Below are 24,794 nucleotides of genomic sequence, written 5' to 3'. Positions count from 1 at the left end.
TCTAAGGAAGCCCACCCCCAACACATACACCCCCAGCATGCCATTGTGAGTCTGTGTTGAATCTCCCCACTGGCTGACAGCAGCCCTGCTTACCCCAGCCTCAGGCTCCTCCTTGGCCTCCTGTCCTTTCCCCCACTCAGCTTTGAGGCCCTTCTGCCCCTTTGCCTAAGTCCCTGCATCCTACACCCTCTCTGGTCCCTTATTTCACACTTGCCCCTCTCTATGCCTCACCCCAAGTGCCTGTCCTAACTGAAGCCCCAGGGCCCGCTGAGCTACTCTCCTAGCCTTGAGACGATGCCTTCCCCCTTCATGAGCAATGGGCCTCTCACTTCCTGAGACTCGCCCCTGTCCTGCCTTGTAAAAAGGCAGATTCTTGGACCCCCACGCCCAGGGCCCAGTTTTGCAGGTCTGGACGAGGCCCTGGAAGTCATGTTTCAACTAACTTCTCCTCCGTACACACCCACCCACACACCCACCCACACCCACACATCATGTTTCTGATGGCAGCCATCTTGAGGGCCTCAGTTTCCCCCACTGCAACAATGTACACCCGCGCAGCACTTGAAAGCTCTTCTGTGACCCTCACCCTGATGCGCTGAGGACTCCAGGGCTGAGAGACAGTGAGTGACCTGCCCACAGGCACACAGCCAGTAAGAAGTCAAGGGGGAGGAAACCAGGTCTTCTGCCCCGAAGCAGGGCCCCAACCACAGGGCACAGACACACCAGACACATAAGTGCTTTTTCTCCAATTTCTGTCTTTGGAGAGCTCAAAGACAAATTTTTTTCCAACAGGCAAATGTATTTTTTCCCCAAAAGAGCATAAAACCCTTCAGCTGTCCGCACAGCAGCCTGGAGCTTAGCTTCTTTTGTTCCTTAAATCAAGGCCAGGGAACAGAGCTCAGGGCCCCTTTCCTCCCTGCTTTCCTCCAAGGAATCATTTTCAGTTCAGTGGCCTTGAGAAAACAACCATGCACTGGGTGGTGAGGTCAGAAGTCTCCAGGGCCCCAGCAAAGGGAGAAAGCACTGCAAAGGTTACAATAAAACCTCTTTGCTGGTGCTGAAGGAGGGAGCCTGAGGGTCCCACCCTCCCATCTGGGAGGCTTAAAAGAGTAGGAGTAGAGGCTGGGACTCTCCAGTCAGAGACAGGAGATGCGGCCCTGCCCTCAGGGAGCCCCGCTGTGAGGGGAGACACAGCCCTGCCCTCAGGGAAGCCCCAGTCTGAGGGGGGAGACACAGCCCTGCCTCAGGGAGCCCCGGTGTGAGGGGAGACACAGCCCTGCCCTCAGGGAAGCCCCAGTCTGAGGGGGAGACACAGTCCTGCCTCAGGGAGCCCCAGTCTGAGGGGAGACACAGCCCTGCCCTCAAGGAGCCCCAGTCTGAGGGGAGAGACACAGCCCTGCCCTCAGGAAGCCCCAGTCTGAGGGGAGACACAGCCCTGCCTCAGGGAGCCCCAGTCTGAGGGGAGACACAGCCCTGCCCTCAGGGAGCCCCAGTCTGAGGGGGAGACAGCCCTGCCCTCAGGGAGCCCCGGTGTGAGGGGAGACACAGCCCTGCCCTCAGGGAGCCCCCGTGTGAGGGGAGACACAGCCCTGCCCTCAGGGAGCCCCAGTCTGAGGGGGAGACACAGCCCTGCCCTCAGGGAGCCCCGGTGTGAGGGGAGACACAGCCCTGCCCTCAGGGAGCCCCCCTGTGAGGGGAGACACAGCCCTGCCCTCAGGGAGCCCCAGTCTGAGGGGGAGACACAGCCCTGCCCTCAGAGAGCCCCCGTGTGAGGGGAGACACAGCCCTGCCCTCAGGGAGCCCCAGTCTGAGGGGGAGACACAGTCCTGCCTCAGGGAGCCCCAGTCTGAGGGGAGACACAGCCGTGCCTCAGGGAGCCCCACTCTGAGGGGAGACACAGCCCTGCCCTCAGGGAGCCCCAGTCTGAGGGGGAGACACAGTCCTGCCCTCAGGGAGCCCCAGTCTGAGGGGGAGACACAGCCCTGCCCTCAGGGAGCCCCGGTGTGAAGGGAGACACAGCCCTGCCCTCAGGGAGCCCCAGTCTGAGGGGGAGACACAGCCCTGCCTCAGGGAGCCCCACTCTGAGGGGAGACACAACCCTGCCCTTAGCGAGCCCCAGTCTGAGGCCAGGACACATTCACTCTTGAGCCGAGTTGCTGGGTACACTGACCATCACACATCCCTGGTTGTCTCTAAGCAAAGCCCATGAATGCTGCATGGCTGCTCTGAGCGATGAGCTGTAGCTACAGCACAGCAGAAAACACATTAAGAGCATTGACCCTCAGCTTTCCCTGGACCAGGGGTCCCCATGGACCCCCTGGAACTGTAAGCAAAATGTGGCATATTGGTACATATGGATGCATTCTTTTTGGAGAGCTGTCATCAGATTCCCAAAGAGGTTCATGAGGCTAAAAAGTTAAGAAAAGATGGTTCACCTTTTTCCCAATATCCCTCCCTAAGCATCCCTTCAATGTCTGACAAAAGGTGGGGGGCACTGAGAGTAGATTTGGAGCCTCACTTCTCAGTCCAAAACTCAGCTTTGCCCTTTAATAGGTAATATGGCTGTCTGGCTTCCTTCAGGAGAGCAGACAGGGGACAGGTGAGCCACCGTTGGGCAGAAACAGGTATCTCAGGTAGGGCCCAGAGATCCCTGGACCCCAAGAGCCTGTCAGTGACACCCCGTTTCTCCACAGAGCAATTCAACCTCAAACATCTGGCCAACACTCCAGGCAGGCAAAGAGCATGGGAGCAGGAGGACATTAATCACAGATACAGTCTGCACCGAGTCTTTTGTTAGGTACTTAATCTGTGACACCCCATTCACCCTACGTATTGATGCCAGGAGGTAGACATCGCCTCATTCTAGAGGCCAGGAAGCTGAGGCTGAAAGGTGTGCCCAGTGTCATCCAACTTGTGGGGGAACACACTGAGATTGAACTCTGAAGCCCGAACCCATCTAGAGGTGCCCGTGGGGGAGTGTTTGCACTTCCAAGCCCAGGGTCTCCCAAAACCCCAACCCGGCCAGCAGTGCCCCCTCCCATTCTCACTCTCCCTCATCAGGGCTGCTCCCAAAGGAACGGCTGAAGAGAAGAACTGGAGGGCTGTCCATCTCCTCCTGCCCTGCTCGCCAACCAGACACGCAGAAGCAATCCATGAAAAGAAGAAGAGGGAGCCAGGGAGGAAAGGGATGTTGGCGCCCAGCCCTTGGCTCTCGCCCAATCTCCCCTTTCAGATCCCATCCCTCACCCGCAAGCACTGTCTCCACCAAGCCATCTCACCAAAGTCTAAAAAGCAATTTGCACATGGCTTAAAGAGCTCTCCTTCCTGGGGCTGTTTGCATTATTATTATTATTATTATTATTATTATTAATTATTGCAATAATCATCTCTCCCATGCTGTGTGGCCCAAGGAAGAGAGCATGAGCTCCGGCCTCAGATGCATCCACGCTGGGTCCCCTGGACAAGCTACTTACCCCCAGTTTTCTCATCTGTCTATGGGGTCACTCTGCCTTCTGCCATTATGAAAGCAATAGCTTAAAATAGAAATGCAGGAAGCATGTTGGTTTCCTCTCTCCCTTATGCCCTCTCCTGTCCTATTCATCAAGTCTTAAAGTTTCTTCTTCAAAACCACATTCCAGGGCGCCTGGGTGGCTCAGTTGGTTGAGCGACTGCCTTCGGCTCAGGTCATGATCCTGGAGTCCTGGGATCGAGTCCCGCGTCGGGCTCCCTGCTCGGCGGGGAGTCTGCTTCTCCCTCTGACCCTCTTCCCTCTCGTGCTCTCTATCTCTCATTCTCTCTCTCTCTCTCAAATAAATAAATGAAATCTTTAAAATAAAAAAATAAAAATAAAAAAACACATTCCAAATCTGTCCACTCTTCCTCATGCCACCGTCACCATCCTCTCTCCCTTGAGTGCTACACTAGCTTCCTGCCTAGCAACAGCGTCAACTCCTGCTTCTCCCCCACCCTACCCCACCCCCCACCAGCCCATTGTCTTCACAATAAGCAAACTTTTTTAGAAAATGAATCCAATTAGGGCGCCTGGTGGTGTAGTCGGTTAGGCATCCGACTCTTGGTTTCAGCTCAGGTCATGATCTCGGGGTCCTAAGCCCAGCATGGAGTCTGCTTGGGACTCTCTCATTCTCCCTCTGCCCCTTCCCCACCACTCTCTCTCTAAAATAAATAAATAAATCTTAAAAAAGAAAGAAAGGAAGAAAGGAAATGAATCAGATCACATTATTCCTGTTTAACAACCCGAACCCGCAAATGTTGTTACAGTATCAAACTCCTTAGCATGGGTCACAAGGCCATGACCCATACACCCTCTCCACACCGCTCCCCCCACCCCACCCCCGTTTTCTCTCTAAGCTCATTCTCCTTCCCTCCCCCATCTCACACTCTTCCAGCCACACTAGCCTCCCTGCAGTTTTGCAAGAATACCAAGGTCTTTTCTGCTATAGGGCCTTGGCACTTGCTGTTCTCCCTATCTGAATCACCTTCCCTATGGATCCTCCCCCAGCTGGCTTTCTCGTCCTTTGGATCTCAGCTCAATGTCACCTGCTTGTCCTGTCTAAAGTGTCCCCAACAACCCCAAACTTATTTGCAGAGCACCTGTCTCTAGCAGACATTGGCTTAATAAAAAAATGTATACATTTGTTCTATTCCCCCCACACACACCATTGTGAGTTCCATGAGAGGGTCTGTGTATCTTGTTCACCACTATATTCTCGGCACTTCAAACTGTGAAGACTCTCAATAGCAAATGAGGATCAGTATTAATTATTGAAGGAATGAATGTATCAGTAGTGTTCAGTTACTGGTACCTATTTTCATTATTAATTTTATTTAGCACATTCCAGTTTATATAAAACTTCACAAATACAATCTTTTTCATCTTCATAACAACCTTATAGAATGTGGACAGGACCAATACTTTCCCCCATTTTACAGATGGAGAGACTGAGGCTGAAGAACTTTAATGACCTGGCCAAGATTTTAGAGAGAGTAAGCCAGGAATCACAATGACTTTCAGTGTCCTGCCCAGGATTCTTCAATGTCCAAAGGCATACAGCTCTCCTATTGGGACCTTCAGGCACTACGCTAGGCCATCAAAGGCGAGTGTTAGTAGAGGACAGAGGCACTTTGCAATGTTTTGCTCAGGAATGTTTGCCAACTTATCACATTAAGTTTTTTGGTTTTTTTTCTTGCCCAGGAAACAGGAAGAGAGGTAGTCAGGATCCAGTCAAGCTGTGCTTGGAAAATAAGTCCCTGGTCACCTAACACAGGCTGTCTACTGACCACAGGAAAATCTGAGGAGCTAGTCCTCAGAGACACCAAACTCTAGGACCCTGGTACTCCCAGGGAGCTAGGGAGCCTATGCGTCACTTCGAAAGCCTCCTGTGGTAGAGGCCATGGCTGTCCGCCCAGCAAGCATGCCTCATTCCTGCTAACAAAATCCACATTGGTTCAGGTATCTGGTGAAAATGCTCAAAGTCCTAGAAGGTAGGTTCCTGTCCTTTGTTGCTATCAACTGAATTGTGTACCTCCTAAAACGTATATATTGAAACGCTAATCGCCAATGTGACAGTATTTGGAGATGCGGCCTTTGGAAGGTAATTAGGATAAATTTGAGGTCATAAGGGTGAGTCCTCCTGATGGGATTAGCGCCTTTATAAGGAAAGACACCAGAGAACTTGGCTCTCTCTTTCTCTGTAATATAAGAAAACAGTGAGAGGGCACCTGGGTGGTTCAGTTGTTAAGCGTCTGCCTTCGGCTCAGGTCATGATCCCAGGGTCCTGGGATCGAGGCCCACATCGGGCTCCCTGCTCCGCGGAAAGCCTGCTTCTTCCTCTCCCACTCCCCCTGCTTGTGTTCCTGCTCTTGCTGTCTCTCTGTCAAATAAATAAATAAAATCTTTAAAAAAAGAAAGAAAGAAAGAAAGAAAACAGTGAGAAGGTGGCTATCTGAAGCCAGGAAGAGAGTCCTGCCAGAACCCAACTACGCTGACACCTTGATCTCAGACTTCCGTCCTCGAGAACTGTGAGAAATAAATTTCTGTTGTTTAAGCCACCCAGTCTACGGTGTTTGTTATGGCAGCCATGCTAACGAATATGTTAGTCTAGCGGTGGACATGAGACCTGGCTTCAGCCATTGAAATAGAAGGGGAAGTCTGGTGAGAGATTTTGGGAGGGATTGTGCTTTTCAGATAGAAAGAACTTGTCGAAGAAAGGGCTTTGGCCCTCTGCCTTGCTTCCTATCTTTGTTGTTATTGGGTTTATTTATTTATTTATTTATTTGAGAGAGAGAGAGAGAGAGAGAGAGAGAGAGAGCATGAGTGGGAGGCAGCAGAGGGAGAAGCAGACTCCCCACACCCACTGGGCAAGGAGCCCAAAGCAGGACTCGATCCCAGGACCCTAGGATCATGACCTAAGCCAAAAGCAGACACTTAACCCACTGAGCCACCCAGTTGCCCTCCTTGCTTCCTATCTTTGGATGTGGTTGTGATGCCTGGAACAGAGGCAGCCATTTTGTAACAATGAGGCCCACGATTTGGGGTGATGGCAGAGTAGAAAGACAGCTGGGTCCTTGATAGCAAAGTGAGCTGATAAACCCACACTGAAATAACCTACCTCCAGACTCACTGTGATTTGAGAAAAATAAATATATTTTAGGTTTGAGCCACTATTTCTGATATCCAAAGCATTCCTAGCTGAACCTGACCCCTTTATGCTCCAAAGCTTTCCAGCCTTTCCTCCCCTTACCTCCTCCCCACCCTCTCTTCCAATGGTAGGTCATCTCTAGCAATGGCCTTGGATCTAAGCAGGGAGAACCATGAGCTGGGAGAGGAGGGATGGTAAGCTACCACCATATGGTCTGGATGCCATGGAAAGCTGGCTGCCAACCCATGACTCTCTGGTCTCTGCTCCCTGGGGATTTCTCCAATTCTGGGTTTGCCTCCCTAGGGCCAGAGGCATCCCTGAGTAAGGAAGACCTCTCCCATCCCTGGATAGAGAACGCCAACTCCTTGGTAACAACTACTATCGTTGGTACCCAGGCCCCTCCCATGACCGTCATGGAGACCCCAATCCCCAACCTCAAGAAGCCCTCAAGACTTTGAAGTCTGAGGAAACTGGATTCGGGGCCCTTTCTCCACAATGTGCTAACTGTAACTCTGGGCAGGTCCCTTAACCTCTCTGAACTCTGGTTTCCTAATCAGCAAAAAAGGGAAAATACTACTCCCTACCTTATAAGATCGTCGTCAGGTTAAAAAGATACAGTAATTCTGGAAGGCAGAAATCTAAGATGGTTCCCGAGAGTCCTACCCTCCCACCCCCGAGTACAAACCTGCATAATCTCCTCCCCTTGAGTGTGGGTGGGACCTGGCAATATGATGGGTACTCACTCCTGTGATTACTGTTACTTATATAGGACCCTGTCATGGCAGACTGGGGAGCCTCTCTTGCTGGCTCTTAAGAAGGAAGCTGCCATGTTGTGAGAGGCCCACATGGCTAGGACCTGAGGGTGGCCTCTAGGAGCTGAGAACCATCCCAATCCAACAACCAGCAAGAAAACAGGACTTCAATCTCACAGCTGCGAGGAACTGGATTCTGCCAACCATCTAAATGAGCTTGGCTTGGGCCCCGAGCCTCAGATGAGATCACAGCCCCTGCAGACGCCTTGATTTCAGCCTGGGGCCGGGGGGGACCCTGAGCAGAGAGGCCAGATATGCTGTGCCTAAGCTTCTGACCTACAGAAACCATGAGATTATAAACGGCTTTAAGCGGCTAGTTTTGTGGTAACTCGCTACTCTGCAACTGGAAATTAACATCATAATCTTAGTTTGAACCAAATTGCTACTCAAGTAGGTCAAAAACAGTTGAATATAGGCAACTGCATATGGTTCAGCCTAATACAGATGTAAAGCACCTAGCACGTAGTGAGCACTCAGTAAATCCCACTGTTTTCGTTCCCCTGGCTCCACTAACAGGGGCCTTGGAGTATTCAGTGGCTGGATGGACCTCTTTTTCCCAGCACTGGCTTTGACTGCTGCCACGCCCAGCTCCTCCTTCCCCAGAGCTGCCCTCCCCATGCCTGTCAGAAGAAAGCATTCAGAGCCCATTCACACCCGCTTCTGAGAGGCCCAGGGCACAGCTCCTGAGCTAGGCTGCCTCTCAGGCCCCAGGGCAGCAAACTGCCAACCTGAACAGACAGCAGAACAACAGCTGCCCACCAGCCCCGCCCACTGGCAGGGACCAGAGGGCCAGCTTGGGAGATCCCAGCAGGGCCAAGCAACTGCCCACCTCTGGACCCTCCCCTCCTTGTCTTCCCGATGGGTCTCAGGAGCCCCACCATGTGAAACTGTGTATCTCTTCTTCCAGCAGGACCCCCTTGGAAGTGCAAAGGTTTCCTGTTACATAAAAAATGCAAATCACTCTTTCTAAGCAACACGCTGCTGGTCCAGATCCCTGCATAGAGAGACCTGAAAAATAGTGAGGACTTTGGGGCATGGGACTCCTGGATAGCTGAGTTTTGACTGGGTCTGGCAGGGAGGCTAACAGTCAGGAAAGGTCTGGAAGAGACCATCAGAGGAAGGAGAAGCTTGTGGCTCACATTTTCTACAGTGTCTGCTAGTGTGTGGTTCCACAAACCATTTACCCTACTCACCCCCAAAACCACCCCTCAGAATCTCTAAATGTACACGATATGTCAAATGTATCTCAATAAAGCTGGAGGGGGGAGGGGCGAATAAGAATCTCCAGATGGTTCAGATCTCCAGGACCCACAGAAACCCTGGGACCCAACTAGAAAGACAGATTTTTTTAAATTTACTTTCAGGTATCAAATAATAGGCAAATAAGTTACCATTCATGGATGAATCTACTTCATCCTCCTAGCTGTGATAAGAATTAGTGTGCATCTTTTACAGATGAGTAAACTGAGGCACTGGTTAAGTAGTTCATGCAATGTCACAAGGACAGGGCAGGGATTTGAACCCAGGTAGACAGATCCCACAGCTCAAGTTCCTAACCACTGAGCCAAACAACCAGAAGCTTTACAATATTTGACCCTGAATTTACCAAAGTTGGTAAAAAAACTACTGTTTGGGAGTAGACTATAGATCACCCAAGAGATACTCTACCCAAAGCAGGGACCCAAATATGTCCATCCCACAGTGTCATGTGCCTTTAGGGGAGGTTTGGCCAGGCCTCCGCGGTGGTCCTGCGCTGGGGCTCTGACACACCCTCTACCAGGCAGCTATGCTCAGTTAGGAGTGCCCGAGGACAGGCATGTAGGGGGTTGGGTCTTCTCCTAGGCAAGTGCAGAGAGGCTTCTGGGGCTGCAGGGGGTGGCAGGGACCTTCCTAAGGAGGATTCAGAGCAGATCATTCAGAGCAGAGCAGGAAGGTAACTGGCTCCCAGAAATGCTAATTTCCAGTTACCTGAAATGTTGGCTCCCAGCTGCCCATTCTAAAGCCCCCTGGAGTTCTCACCCCACCAACCCCTCTGCCCGCCTTACTATTTCCTGCCCACCAGAAGGGGTCACTTGGACGCTCAGGGCAGGGCATCCTTTAGCCTCCTCTCCTGGGACCCTGTCAGTGGCGACCATGGGATACAGGGGAGGAAGATTTATGACCATGGAGTGTAGAATATGCTGGAGAAAGCCGTTCTGTGCAGCCCTCTCTCCTCCCTATGCTCCTCTTTACTCCCCCTTTTCCTTCTCTCTCATTCTCTCTTCTAGAACCTAGATAGTTGGGTCTGGTTGAGGCAAAGAGATGGATTTACAATTTCAAACCCACCCGGACTGTTTTCTTGCCTCCCCTCTGTTCCAGGTGACTCCTGCCTCCTCGTTCTTCCTACCAGAACCCACTTCCCACCCTCTAGCTTTCAGGAGACCACCTGAGTCAGGCCCTCCTCAGGCTGATGGATCATGTCCCTTGAGAGGGAAGCAATACCAGGGGTGATCCCGAACTACATCCCCCAGGCACTCAGATGCATCCCTAGGTACTTATTAGGCAACAAGTTTGCATGCTTTGGACACCTCCACTTTCAGGGAGCAAACAGAAGGGGCCAAGTGCTACTGCCTTACAGGAATCATCATAGCCACTTACTGAGCACCTACTATGTGCCAAGCAAGTGCAACGTAGTGTGCTGGGTGCTTTGCGATGCTCTACTCCTGGAAGTTGACTCCTCCAACCGTATGTGTTGAGAATCTGCTACGTGCCAACCACTCTTCTAAGCACGTGAGCTCCCTCAGCAAGTAAGATTTCTCGAATACAGGTTCACTGTGTGTCCCATTGACAAATGGGGGCAATGGAGGCTAAAAGTTTGCCCCAAAGAGGGGAGCAGCATCCATTTCAACGTGTCGGACACCAAAGCCACCATGCCATGTGCTCTCTGCCTCCTCTCCTCTCCACTGCAGTGCAGGGTTCATGGGCGGGGAGCCAGGGTGGGGATCCCTGACCTCAAATGCTCATACAGTTGCTTTGGGGGAGGAGGGGTGAAGTCTGCACACCTGACATGTCTTCAGAGGTTGAGCGCTCAGTCTGTGAGTGACCCCCTGGCCCAGGCTGAGTACTCAGGACCCAGGGGACACAGAAGACTGTGCGATTCGGGCTGGGTGTCTCACGGGTGAGAAGGATGGCTGGAAGTGGGGGGGGGGGGCAGGAGGCTAGGCTTTTCAGGATGGGGGGACACGAACTGACTGAGATGAAGGAGGGGTGAAATCAGGACGGGGAATCGGCTGTTCAGCGCTCAGCGGTGACAAGGATCCGGAGACAGCTCTGACACAAGCCTGACAAGCTGGGAGGGAGCGTCAGGCGCAGGGATGTGTGCTCCACAGCGGAGGGAAGGCAGGCCATGGCAACTGTTGATGGCTGAGGAGGTGAGACCTGGAGCTAGTGGGCCATCAGGAATCTCCCGGCAGAGCAATGGCAAGATGCAGATGGTGTCAGGAGATAATTCTGATGGCGATGTGTGGGACCGTGGTGGAGACATGTGGGAGCTATCACAGGAGACCCAGGAAGGGCCCAGCATGGGGGTGAGGGACAGCTATGTCCCACCTTACCAGCACTCACTCCCACGCACCCTCAAATCCCCTCAGTCCCTCCCCTTCTCACCCATCAGCCCAGTTCCTCTGGTTCTGTCTACACCCCCCCCCACACCCACACACACCAATGCCCCAACTTTGGAAAAGAGGCCGTGAGGGTGAGTGAAGGGTCTGACCAGAGAGGGACCTGGACAAAAATGGGGTGGGCGACTTGGAACAAGGGCAGAGCCAGGACTAGGGAAATGCTGTTTGTCATTTGGGGCGGGAGGAATGGCCTCTCCAGGGGAATGTCAAGGGGGGCTGTGCCTGGGCTACAGTACCCCTCCCAGCCCCAGCCAGGCAGTGACAGGAGGCCAGCCCTAGGCCATGCCTGCACTAGAGAAGAATCCCCCTTCTCCACCAGTACCCCCTTACTGCTTGGGGCAGCCTTCTCCCCCAGGAGAAACTGGGGGAGATACCCCCAAAGTCTGTGTGACATGACTGAGGATTTCGGGGTGGTAGCCCACAAAAACACACCTCGCCTCCCCTACTGGACTCCAAAATTCCACACTCAGTGTTCTAGTCCTTTGGCTTAAGATTTTGTACCTAAGTTATTGTTTGTTTGTTTGTTTAATGATGCCACTTGAAGTTATTATCAGTTATCCACAGCTCAGTATGAATGAACCAATCTGATCCTTTTCCACGAGTCAGTTTTGCTGTTGGAGGTGAAGAAAAGCTTTAAATCCTGGGGTCTAGGACAGGGGTGGGTGGGGAGGGGAGGAGGGTGGTGGGGGAGAGGAGAAGAGAGAAGGGCACAGAAGGCAGAGGCTGAGAAGGATGGGGCAAATCACTCACTTCTCCATTTGGGGAGGAGTTGATCAGAAATAGCCTGGGATAGCCTTTCACTACCTCCTTCTCCTTCCTCGGGCGCCTGGACCCCCGTTCCTGTGTCTGCATTTCTCCTCTCAGCAGCCTGGAGTGCAAACTTTCCGCGATACGACCCCAAGCCTGCCTTCCCATTCCGCCGTCACCACCCATGGCTGGGCAGGGGCTCCCGCTGGACAGGCAAGGGGGCGTCCTGGAGGCAAGGACACTCTGAAAGGGGGCGCGCGAGGGTAGACGGTCGGCGCGGCGGGGGCCGCGGGGCTCCGGGTCCAGGGGCGGGGCAGGGGGACCCGGCCAGCGGGCGGCTCACCTGCAGGACACGGTGATCTCCACCTTGGTGGCCGGGATGCTGCCCGCCAAGGAGTCGAACTCGCTCAGCGACGCCATGTCCTCGGGCTGCTCCATCGCCCACCGCGCCCCCCACCCCCAATTAGTCAATCCCTGCGCGATTCACGCCTCCTCCAAAGCGACTGAAACCCTGGGCTCTCCCCCAACTCCGGAGCCGGCGCTGGGCGGCAAAGGGAGGAGAGAGGAGCGCGAAGAGGGGGCGTGGGAAGTGAGAGAGGGAAGGGGGGCGGAGGGAGCGGGGGCTGCGGGTAGAGGAGGGGGTGCGGGTGACGCGACAAGGAGGCTGGGGGGCCAGCAGAGAGGGGCAAGGTGCCCAAGGAGCTGGGGCGCAGCGGAGAGAGGCGGAGGGGCGCGGGGAGAGGGCACCGGGAGGCACGCGCGGAGTCGTGGAGCCGGGTATGGGGAGAGGGGCGTGCGGCTTCGGGTGGGGACCGAAGGGGTGCGGGAGAGGGAAGAGGGGCGTGGGGGGCCGGATCGGGCGCGGGCGGCGGGGGTGGCCGGACGCCGGCAGCGCGGAGCCCGGAGCGCCGGGGCCGCGCCGCCTCTCGCTGGGTCTCGGCGCGGGCAGCAGCGGGGCCGGGGACCCGGCTGCGAGCGCCACCTCCTCGGCTCGGGCTCGGGCTCGGGCTCGGGCTCCGGGGCGCCCGGGCTGCGGGAAAATCAAATCTGCCCGAAGCCGCCGCCTCCCGCCAGCCGGGGCGGGCTGCTTGCGGGGTCCGCGAGCGCCGGAGGGGGCGCCCGCAGGGGCCGGGGCGGGGCCGCGGGCGGGGTCTGCGCACGGGGTGTGAGTGTGTCTGTGTGAGCGTGAGTCTCTGTGTGTGCGTGTGTGTGCGCGCGTGGCGGGCGTGGGGACGCGGCTCCAGATGCTAGGAGCCTGGGGCGGGAGGGTGACAGCCAGAGACGGTCCGGGTGGTGCACTTCTCCCTCTGCGCCCACCCCCGCCCCCACCCCCTCAGGGGTTTCCGACTGGCAGAGGGAGAGGGTTTTGTGACCCACCGCGCGTCTGTTTGGGAAGGGTCTGTGCGGGGCTAGGTGGGAGCGACCTGCGCAAAAGAGACATTACCTCCCCCAAGAAGCTTGGGGAGCTCTTTCCTGAGGGTGCGCCCCACGGGGCGGGGGCGGAGCGGGTGTCAGTCTATAAACAGAATCACATCTCTTCTGGAGGTGTGTGGGGGCCACCCAGTGCCCAGAGGGGCCTCCTCGGTTTCCCAGGGAGGGCCTTTGGGCCTAGGCAGGGTCTGTGCATGGTTGTTCCTTCATCCTCCTCTGGCTCCCGCCGGGCCTGGCCACCCCGAGTCAGCCACCTAAGCCATACGTCAGCTCCCTCCGCATCCCCGGCCTGTCGTGATCACACAGCTGACCCAGCCTCTGGGGTCTAGAAGCTTCCTCCCACCAGACTGAGAGGGTGGCCGGACCTCCCTGGGCTCCTACCCAACCAGCACCGAGTAGGCGCCTGCCGTGTGCTGGGCTCTGATCCCTGCCCTGAGAGTGAGGGGACAGTGGAGGCACCTCTCAGGCGCCCCCCACTCCGGAACCAAGCCCTTCATGGCCTCAGGGCAAGACGAGGCCCCACCCTGCCTCAGCATGGCCCTTCCAGACCCAGGGTCGCCACGCTGTGGCATCTCCCCGGGGCTGCATGCATAGACTTGCCTCCAGAAAATCCCCCGCAGCCCCTCCTCAGCCTCAGTGCAAGCTTTGTTGAGATGGAGCCCCCTTTTCTGCTCCCACCGCACAACGCCCAGGGAGGGACCCCGGGAGGGACCCAGGGAGGCCGAGAGCCTGAGGCTGGACGCGGAAAAGCCACGCCCTCTGGGCCATGCCTTTGGTAGCTGGGCCCTAACTGGCGCGGGGAAGTCAATTCTCAGAACATTAGAAACAGCCAGAGTCAAAGACGAATATAAGAACATATTCCTTGGCCTAGGTTAAGTGTTTCCCGTTTAGCCACAGCTCCGGTTAGACTGAACTCCTTCTGCTACCTGGGACTGACCCCAAGGGGGAGAGGCGCTGGGACCCCCACGGCAGCGGGGCAGGTGTGGGTCTGAAGGCCCCACTCTTGGTTTGGGCCTGTGGCCCTATCTCCCCAGAGAACAAATAATTCTGGCTTCCTTTCCTGAGAGATGCAATACTGGGCTTGTAATTTCTATGCCCTCCACCCTTTCACCCCCCACATAGCTCTCCTAGACAATGTTCCAAACAAACTTGTGGAATATGTTATCCATTCATTCCACCAGTATTTACTGAATACCTACTATGTGCCTGGCCCGCTGCTAGGGTCACTTGAGAAACTTCTTGATAACCACCATTTTATTTTCAAAGAGCCTACTCCTGCCTAGGCACCATGCTTAATTTGTTTTTTAAGATATTATTCCCATACAATAAAATTTACCATTTTAAAGTATACAATTCAGTGGTTTTAGTATATCTCACAAGGACGATATATGATTTTAAATTCTCAAAATATTATAGGTGTGAGGCATTACTATCTGCATTTAATACATAAGGAAGCTAGTGGCCAGAGAGTCTAAGGAACTTGCCCATGAACACCAGGTGGGAACTGGTAGAGTGAGAATTTGAACCCTGGTCATTGGGACCCAAGTTTGCCTCTTGGGATGGGGCCAGATGATGGTCTTAAAAACCAGCTATGAAATCAGGTGCCTACTCCCAACCATAGGGAGCCATTGCAGGTTGTTCAGCAGGTGAGTAGTGAGACTGAAGCTCTATCATGTTACCTTGTAATGTGACAGCATCTGGGAGAACAGCCCCAGGGCCTCTTTCTAGGATTCTCTACTTGTCTGTTTCTCTGCATTCTCTCCCAGCCATTGCATTTCCACTGCTGGGTTTTGGCAAAACATTGTCTTGGGTACCTGTTCTGTGCCAGGGGCTGTCCTAGGCTCCTAGCATGAAGAGGCAAGAAAGATTTTTGTCCCCAAAGAGTCCACAGGCTAGTAGGGGTCCCAGGACATGCAGACATTTAAGCCACAGTGCAGCATGAGGGGTGCTGTTGAGGTAGGTATAAAGGCCCTGGGAAGGGAAGAGAGTGGCCAACAGTTCTGCCTCAGGAGTGGAACAAGGGACAGTCAGGGGAAACTGCAAAAAGAGGTGATCTGGGGGTGCCTGGGGGGGCTCCGTCAGTTAAGCATCTGACTCTTGATTTCAGCTCAGGTCATGATTTCAGGGTCGTGAGATTGAGCCGGCAGCAGACTCCGTGCTGGGTGTGGAGCCTGCTTAAGATTCTTTCCCTCTCCCTCTGCCCCCCATCCTTCCATGAGCGCTCTCTCTCTAAAAAGATCTTGAGAAGGGCATTGAAGATGATGTCTGTTTGGTCCCTCCAGAAAATGACCCTGAGAGAAAGATTTGAATGTAAGTAGTTTATTTGGGAGATGAAGGAAACACCCTGTGGGGAGGTAAGACACATAAGTAGGCAATACGGGTGGTTTAGCAAGCTGGTTATCACGGGGCAGCTAGGGCTCATTCCCACGGAGGAGCGCTGGCAGACTAGGCAGAACACACCTCAAACTTAGCCCGCCAGAGGGGTGAGGGAGCAGGGGTGTGCATACACCAATTTTTTGTCAGTCATTGGCTCAGTGGCTGACGGTTGCTGTTTTGTGACAATGTGGCTGGAGCACAGGGTGAAGGTGGAGGCAGTAGAACTCAAGGCCTGGAGGTGAGGGGCCATGATGCAAGGCCTCCTCCAGGCGCAGGACCTTTTCAGAAGGAGACACTGAAGGACGGGTGGTCTGGAAGACCCCCGTCAGCTACATGGCCAACAGAGTGAGCCCCAGAACACAAAGCTGGCTGGTCAGGCCCAGGGCAAAATGCTCACAGTCCTTGCTCAAATGAATTGCCAACGATTTAAAAGCAGCCAGCAGGCATGCCGTTTGATGGGTCATTTCTCCTTTGAGGGAATGGGTAGTGCCGAGTTGCTGAGGTCACCTGGGATGCTCAGGCAAGCCAGCCGGCAGGCCAGCAGGTGCTGGGAATGTGTTGTCTGGGCCCGGCAGCCAGATCGGAACCGACCATTGCTCTGGCCCCGCCGGCCACGTAACCGGTGCTCGTCCCTCTGATTAAAAACTGTGAGCACGGAATGGGCCATGCCCAGAAGATCTGGAATAATCAGCATCAGCGCTTTGCCTTTGCCATCCAAGGCTGCAAACACGCTCTCATCTGACCTAATCCGCGGTGTTAATGATGGCAGAGCAATTTCAAGAGGCAACTTGCCGCATTGATAAGAAGAGGAAAAGCACCACGGGGTTTAGGAGGCTGAGATCCTCACAGAGGAGCTAGCTGCTACCCACCCTCTCAAGACCCTTCGTGTAAATGTTGCCCTCAGATCTGCCCTGGGTCAGACTCGTGATGGTAGAAGAAGAGGGACACAGAAGAGCGGAAGAAGGACTCTGCGTGGGACAAGACAGTGGCAGCTGCCCACCATGCACCTTAGAATAAACTAGAAAAATGTGTTCTTTACTCTGGGTAAATGAAACCCTGAGCCCAACAGGGCACATGGCTCCTTGAGCAGAGTGTGGGCTGGCTTTGAGCCTCCACTTATTCCCTTGGCTGGGTGTCATTGTGCGGTGAATACCCTCCACCACCATACGTGGCAGCCCTGGGGAGAAAAGGAAAGATAGAGGGCATGACAGAAACCTGAAGCCACCATGGCAGTAAGGAGGTGGGAGAGATGTAGTGTCTGATTCCATCCATTAATAGAAATGCTAGAAGGGGCTTGGTTGGAGACCATCCAGTTAAACCCCTTCTTTTACTAAGAAGCTTAGAGAGGGAGAATGATGCACTCAAGGTCACCTGAACTCTTCCTCTGATAAGAAACTCCACCAATAACAGCAAGGTCAGGTACCCAAGAACAGCAAGGACCTGCCTGAGAAGGTGTGGGGAGAAGCCATGTTCTATTGGGGTAGAGGAAGAAGCCCAAGCTGGCCACAGAGCTCTCCACACCTCCAAACACCATTCCTCCCTGAGGGTGGCGGTCTTCCAGCCAGACGCCCTACCATCCCAACCAGAACCCCACGCTGCCCCTCCCTTCCGCTTCTCCCCAGATCATAGCACCAGCTAGCTGGGTCCTGGTGTCATCGGGGCAGAGAGAAGCCCCAGGACGCTTGCGTTGCCACCCAGCAGCCTTTCTTGCCCTAGGATCTGCCCCTCCCACCCCTCCCTGCCGTGGCATCTGTGACAGCCCAATGGGCACTAGCTTCCTCTCTCACTTCCCTTGCTCTCTTCTTCCTTCTTAGCCACTCAGGCTTTTCCAAGTCAGGGGAGACTCCCACCCCATACAGACTAGCTACTGGAATCTTCCCAGCAGCATGGGATCCACTTGAGACCAAAGTCAGGTTTTGGTGCTCCTTTGCTGGAGATCCCCCCGCCGGCTCACATGTCACTCTGTGGTAAGAGGACTTACTGGGCTATGGGCTCAGTCCCCTCCCCTCCCTGTGACCTCTCTGACTTCAACTCATCTTTCTCTTCACCTCACTGACCCCATGCCAGCCACACTGCCCTCCTCATTGGCCCTGCAACTCCTGTCTCAGGACACTTCTACCCGCTGTTCCCTCAGCCCAGTCCCTCGGGTCTCTGCCCAAACGGCCCCCTCTGCATGGAACCTTTCCTGGCCACACTACCTAACACAGTGCCTCATTACTCTCCTCCTCCGACCTGCTTTATTGTTCCTTATAGCATTTCCCTGGTCTGTGTCCCACTAGGATGGAAGTTTTACACACGCAAGGACTTTGCCTTGTTCATGTGCTATTCCCACCCCTGAGACAGTGCCTGGCATGTCACAGGTGCTCAATTTGTCAAACGACTAAATGAAACATGGACTCATTCAGGAGGACCCTCGGCCTCCACCTACCAGTCCCAAACAGGATGTGAGTCTTCCCCACCACACACAGCTCATCTGGCCTTCTGTCCAGCAGACATGTAGTGAGCATCTATAATGAATTCAGTTGTTGAACCTTTCGACAACTGTCAGACCGAGAATCTCGGGTCCCTTGGCCGGGACCACAGAGAAGGGAAGGGATTTTTATATATTTGTTTTTTACCAAGAACCTGCCATAGAATAGGCTTTGCAGGGAGAATTAAACATGTCACACGTTTAATCCTCACATCAACTCCATGATGCTATTGTCCCACTTGGCAAATACTCCTCGGTGCCAAACCAGCTGCACAAACTGGCTGTGCTAGTTCATCACCAGGGATAGAGAGTCTCCTCAGAAGCTGTCCAGTGGAGTTGGAGCACTCACTTTGAATTCATGTTCTAGAAATCTGTCAAATAATGGGCATCATCTGCTCCATTTTACAGATAAGGAAACTGAGGTCTGAAGTAGTTCAGTGACTTAACTTGCCCAAGCTCACACAGGTAAGTGATGACAGGATGCAGACCCAGGACTGCGTGGGTCCAAAGCCCCTGTCTTTGGCCAACACCATGCGGCCTCCTTCCAGGCCTCGTTCAGGGCCTGACCAGGAGCCTCAGCATCTGCCAACGTGGCCCAGGCCCCCGGCCCCTCACTGGTCTGCACATGGTCTGTGTTCGGGGCCTTGACCCACTTCTTGCTTCGTCCAGCGTAGACATCATCGTCTATCACGCTCCCCCAAATAGTTAATCCAGCATTTAGTCCAGTATTGTTATTTATGATATTAGAAAGCTCAGTGCTGCTGCCTTTAAAGATAATTCAACTTACCTAGATTTTACAGATCTGGAAACTGAGTCCTAGAGAGAAGAGATTCGCCCAAGGTTGTACCACTAGAGATAAAAACTAACAGGAGCTCTGATTAGAATCAGTCTCGGGGATCTTCTCTCACCTTGGCTCCCTCAAGAAGAGATGGGTCCCCTCGACTTTCTGTTGATCAATAAACACAGATGTGCCGTCTCGGGGCCTTCCACAATGAAAGCCAAGGGGACTGTCCACCTCCCCACACCCACCTTCGGGCTCTTATGCCCAACCAGAACCGGCGGCACCTGGCTGCCCGTGGCCTTTCCTGCTGCCACTTCCTCTCTGCCATGCCCAAATCCTCCCCGTCTTTCAGGCCCTAGCACTTCCAAGAAGTTAGAGTGGGTTCTAACCTGACCAAGTTTCTCCTTCCACTGAATTTCCAGAACTCTTTTCTTAGGTGGATTTTTTTTTCTCTCTCCTCTCCCCACTAGCAAGGGGTGTGCCCTTGCAGGCCCTGGACCCTGGTCCTCCACAGCCTGGCGTTTCAGGGCCTCAGGCTCCCTCTTTCTTTTCACTGGACTTAATTGCATTTGAATACATTAGTGCCAGTCAGCCAGTCTGCTGCTGGGCCTCTGAACCCTCTCTGCACTTCATGTAAGCCCATTTCCTCTTGTCTGAGCATCTTGGGGAATGGAGGGTGAGTCCTCACATTTCTTCACGAGCTTAAAAGCAGACTGTGTCCCTCTCTGAAGTCCCAGCCTCCCACCGACACACTCGTCACATTCCTGAGTGGCATGCTCAGGCCCAGGTGAGGGACAGAACAGCTGGCTCTGTACCTGGGTGGCCTCGATTGATTCTTTTCCCAGAAGCCCCTCTCAGTTCTGCCCTGCCCCGGTTGCTGTGAGGGTCTGCCTTGGCCGCAGGACTCTCTGCCCCTCCCTACCTCGGGCTGATGGGCTCAGGGCTACAGTGTCACGCAAGCCCTCGGATTCTGTCACCATTGCTCCTTAGCATCTCCCCTGGCTATACCTGTAGTGGGGTGGTCTGAAAAGCCACTGAGGAGGAAACACTTTTTTTAAGGCCTACATTAATTTTCATGCCAAGCTGCCTGTGTTTGCCTGCCTGGCTGCTGAAGAAAACGGAAACGTGCACAAAATGCCACAAGACTGGCTTTGTGTGGAAGCTCAAGTCCCAGTGGCCCGGCCCCTGGAGCCCGCCTGCTTGCATCCCCAGCTGTCTGCCATGATTTGCCTGGGTTTTATTAACCCTGGGCCCTGCCCTGGAAGAGGAGCTCATCAGACACACTTCACATCTTGCCTCCTCCACCCCTGGCTAAGAAAAGTTGCCCTGATTACAGGAAGTATGTGTTCCCCAGTTCTCTGATAATTCTATCAGGAGCCAGGGTGAGGCTCAGGTGTCAGGCTCCCAGAGCTGCTGCTGACAGCCTCAGAGGCTGCCTGCGTGCATGCCTGGGGCCTGGAGGCAGACTGCCCGCTTCTCCATTCACGCTGTGACCTTGAACCCCTCACTGCATTTCTGCTTGGAAGTAATACCCACACTACCATCCCCTCCTAGTTGGTATGAGATTCTAATTAGATGAGGAAGTGCTGGGAGCCAGCAGGGAAGAAAAATACCATCATCAAATCATTGAAGTTATTTTTTATTTTAAAAAAAGATTTTATTTATTTATTTGACAGAGAGAGACACAGGGAGAGAGGGAACACAAGCAGGGGGAGTGGGAGAGGGAGAAGCAGGCTTCCCGCTGAGCGGGGAGCCCGACGTGGGGCTCGATCCCAGGACCCTGGGACCACGACCTGAGCCGAAGGCAGATGCCTAACGACTGAGCCACCCAGGCGGCCCTCACTGAAGTTTCTAGACCAGAGTGGGGGTTAGTCCTCAGTCTACAGATGGAGGCTGGGCAAAGGAAGCTGCCATGGGCATGCAGCAACCTGGTTTGAAAACTAGTTTCCATGTTTTTTTGAGGGGAAGGAGGAGGGAGCAAAGGTAGAAACTGAACAGATGGGAGTTTAGGGTATGGTGGAGGGAGAGAGCAGACCCCCAGCTTGAACCTCAGACCACTGAGTGGAGTCTTCACCCATGGAATGGAAGCATCTGTGAACGAGGCATTATGATGCCTCGTTCACAGGCCTTCAGAGAGATTCAGTGGAATAATACATGGAAAGCATCTGGCACCTGGTATGTTCCCCAAACACAAGTTCCTTCCCGACTCTTGTTTTATCTTAAACAGCATCACAAATGCTTTCAAAAAGGGAGGCACAAAGAGAACGTTTCCTCTGAGCTGAATGTTGCCGAAAAGACAATTGTGAACCTTGGATTCCCTTTCCTTTGGGGGTTTTTCTTATACAGTGAATGTGAAATGGCCATTTTCCCTGTCAGTGTAATGAGGAAGTAGAAATATTGCTTTTCCCTCCTCCCCCACTGCTTCTGCTATACAAGAGCTTCCTCACAGGTACACGTGGGCCAGTAGCTTTTAATGGAGCTGAGGCTAGATCCTCATGGAGAGGAAAGTGATTTCTGTGAGATTCGCTGAGTTGTGAGGCTAATATAGTTATGATCCAATAAACACACTGATTAGGGTCATTTGTGTTCCCTCCCCCTGCTTCCCTCCTGCTGTGCCTCCGCAGGCCCGGTTCAGGCTGCTGGGAAGGAACTTAGCGAGAGCTAAGCCTGCAGCCTCCCCAGCCAGCTCTGCCTGGGGACACCCTAGGATGCAACAGTCAAATTGGACAGGCCAGCCTGCAAGGCAAGAGATTCAAGTTCTAAGCCCTGCCCTGCCACCAAATCAGTCTCTTTTTCTGTACGTCATTGTCCTCCCCCGCATGCCAAAAGTGGAGATAAAAGGGCCGCGCTTGGGATCAGAAGTTCCCAAGCTCAAGTCCTAGCCTTGGCCTTCTACTAGCCATGCAACCCTGGACCGGATATTCTATTCACTCATTCACTCTGTACAAGGCTTTGTGCTACTTACCTTTGGTCTCCGGTTTGCTCATCTGCAACTGGGTATACAAATGCCAACCTTAGAGACCGAGTTGGGGGATTGAGAGAAAAATACAAATAAGAAGCTTCCACGGAGCATGGAACAAGGGCAGCAATAACTTTTCATTTTAAGCTTCCTTCTGTTGACCTTGATTCTATAAAAATATTTGCTATTGCTGGTCGTCAACTCGGGGCTCCGAGATTACTAGCTGAATGAATTCAGCTGTAAAGCAGAATATTAAGCAGCTAAACGGGAACTGGCTCTTTAGAATGAGGCATGCTACAGAACCAGGCCCTGTGGTCGCAAGGCCTCCACTGATCCTGCCATGCATAGAGGGCTTCTCCATCTAGACAGGAACGAGGGTTGGTTGGCATGTACCAACGGACAGACTTACTGCCAGGCTGACATCTCAATTCTGGCCTCTTGCAGTCTGAATAGTTGCTGGTTTTCCACATCCAAGGGGTGGCAGGCCTGGCTTAGTAACATCCTGAGAGGCTATGGTAGGCCTCTCCTTCTGAAGCAGCTGCAAGGCTAAACTGTATTCACAGCGGCCCCTAGTGGCAAGCTTCTAGAACCGCACGCTAAGTGGAAACTTGGCAACTGAAAGAATCTTCTCAGAATGACCTAGATTTGGAAATTTAGGGCTAACAGGGGCCTAGTTCTAATCTTCGCTTGACAAATAAAGAAACCAAGTTCCAGAGGTAAAGTGCTTTGCCAGAGGTCACACAAAAGCTCACATGTGTCTGTCCGCAAACTTTGCCCCAAACTGGGCATCTATGGTTTCAGATGCAGTCAGGGATCATGAATTACCCATTCGGAAGAACAAAGGAGGATCCAATTTCTAAAACCAGACCAAGACCACCTTAGAGTGAGACTCTCACGCGTTTTCTTCCCCTGCGTTTTGCTTCTCTCTTATCTGTAAAAGAATGTTGCTGGAAAATCCCTATTCTGGTATTTACCTAGAGTAGTAACCTACTCTGTAGGCAATGAGGCTCTGAGGCCATGAAGCCTACTTTGTAGGCAGTAAACTCTGCCACTCAGACAAATGTGCTTTTCAATGTTTCCTCCTCCACACGTTGCGAGAATGTGGTGCCAGAAGGGGCCACAGTGACGACTCAGATTGGCTCGAGTATCTGAGGGTAGGAATCATTTCCCTTATGTGGGGAAAGCTATTTTGACATATTCTGGAGACACAAATCCAAAAATAAATCGAGCTGAGGACTTCCAGAGGGCTTAGTGGAAAGGCTTTGCTGCCATACCAGCTAAAGCCTGGGTTTGGAGATGGGGTAAGGCTATTTCAGCAAATGGATCTTAATCTTTTCCTGACAGAGAACAATTTTAAATTTGATTCATTCAACAATAACTTCAAAGAATTGCATAAGGTGCTGAAGGGGCTCCCGGTGGGGAACAAGACAAGGGCTTTGCTCTCAGAGGCTAGCCTAGGGGGAGGGAGAAGCTGTACAAGGTCAGGGTGCTGATAACGTTGGGATGAAGAGGCAGGAGAGGTGTACGGTGGCTTCAAGGGCCACTGGTAGTACTCACAAGCTGTTTTCTAAATGCTGGTGCTTATTCTAGATACTTGTTCTAGCTCATTTAAATCTTCACAATAACCCTATGAGGCCAGGACCATTATCCTTATTTTATAGTTGAGGAAACTAAGGTGCAGAGAACTTAGGAAATTTGTCCTTCACAGTACTGCCAAGTGGTGAAGCTGGGATCTGAACCCCAGTCTGGTTCCAGAGCCCTTTTCCTTCAATGTCATAATTGCTGATGATCTCTCCCCTGCATTTTCTGTGACGTCTGTGACCTACACCATCGTACCCACCCTGGTGCCCACACAGGGATCTCAGTGCCATGCACCATGGTCTGATGTCCACAGTGCACTAAAGTGGGAATAAAAGGCAGAAGGGCAGAGGCACCTGGGTGGCTCAGTCAGTTAAGTGTCTGCCTTCAGCTCAGGTCACGATCCCAGAGCCCTGGGATAGAGCCCCTTCGTTGTCGGGCTCCCTGCTCAGCGGGCAGTCCGCTTCTCCTTCTCCCTCTACCCCTCCCCCGGCTCATGCTCTCTCTCTCACTCTCAAATAAATAAAATCTTAAACAAAAAAGGCAGAAGGGAAGTTTCTAAAAGCTTAGTCTCAGGAGCCAAAGCCAGAAGCAGTTAAAGCTCATTCTGTGCTTTGAATTTCTTCACTCTTCCAAGGCCACCACCGGTCAAGGAGGCAGATGGGGTTATGGTGCTGACCGCCCCATGCTCTTAGGAAGATCTTCCCCACCCCCAATGTCATGTTGGACAAACATGACCTCTGGGATCTCACTACTCAAGGTATGGTGTCTAGATCAGGAGTCACCATCTCCTGGGAGCTGGACAGAAACGCAGAATCTCTGGCCAGATGCTGAATCCTGATCTGCTTCCTAGCAGGTTCCCCCGGTGATTCTTACGTGTGGTCAAGTACGCCAAGAGTACTGTACTCAGGTCCTTCTTTCCTTCTCAAAGTAGTGAGAGTATGTTTCCGCTACCCCCATGACCTGGGTGAAAATGCGTATTTTCAGGATTATAACTCTGGGAGGTAAGTGCTCCTAGAGGTGGATCCAATTATGTCTGCCCAGTCTAGGCCAAAAGAAGTTTCTATTTCCCCAGAGTCTAGAACAGTACTTTGCCCAACACCACAGCTGAAAAGCTATAAAGCCATTTACATAGTTTGTTGTTGGGTTTTGCTTTTTTGTTGTTGAGAGAAAAGAAAGAGAGGGATGGAAAGAGAGGCTGAACCTGGGGAATGCTTGGGGAATAGAACTTTTAGGCCATTCCATGAAGTAAATCATCATTTCCAAAATTCACGGACTGATAAAGAAGAACACTAAAACTACAATCCACTCTTCAATTAAGG

The 24,794-nt window shown here is 53.1% G+C and overlaps 1 protein-coding gene across 7 annotated transcripts in view; it reads right to left on the bottom strand.

The window, feature by feature from the left end:
* CPNE5 (copine 5) overlaps positions 1-12,854 on the bottom strand; it is an 89,548-nt gene extending 76,694 nt beyond the window's left edge. For 2 of the 7 annotated variants that reach the window (XM_027603974.2, XM_027603970.2), the window contains exon 1: positions 12,221-12,848. Coding sequence is in view for 4 of the 7 variants with exons in the window: in XM_027603970.2 (XP_027459771.1) it covers positions 12,221-12,315 (95 nt within the window). In the remaining 3 variants the exon portion in view is untranslated. Of the gene's footprint in view, positions 1-3,473; positions 3,631-12,220 lie in introns of those variants that run through there. The other 5 variants (XM_027603969.2, XM_027603971.2, XM_027603977.2 and 2 more) reach the window with 4 other exon arrangements.
* Between the last annotated feature and the right edge of the window lie 11,940 nt (positions 12,855-24,794).

The sequence above is a fragment of the Zalophus californianus genome, chromosome 7, assembly GCF_009762305.2.
Source record: "Zalophus californianus isolate mZalCal1 chromosome 7, mZalCal1.pri.v2, whole genome shotgun sequence".
Lineage (NCBI taxonomy): Eukaryota > Metazoa > Chordata > Mammalia > Carnivora > Otariidae > Zalophus > Zalophus californianus.
Note: the sequence above shows the minus strand (reverse complement) of the source record. Positions and strands in the feature narration are given on the sequence as shown.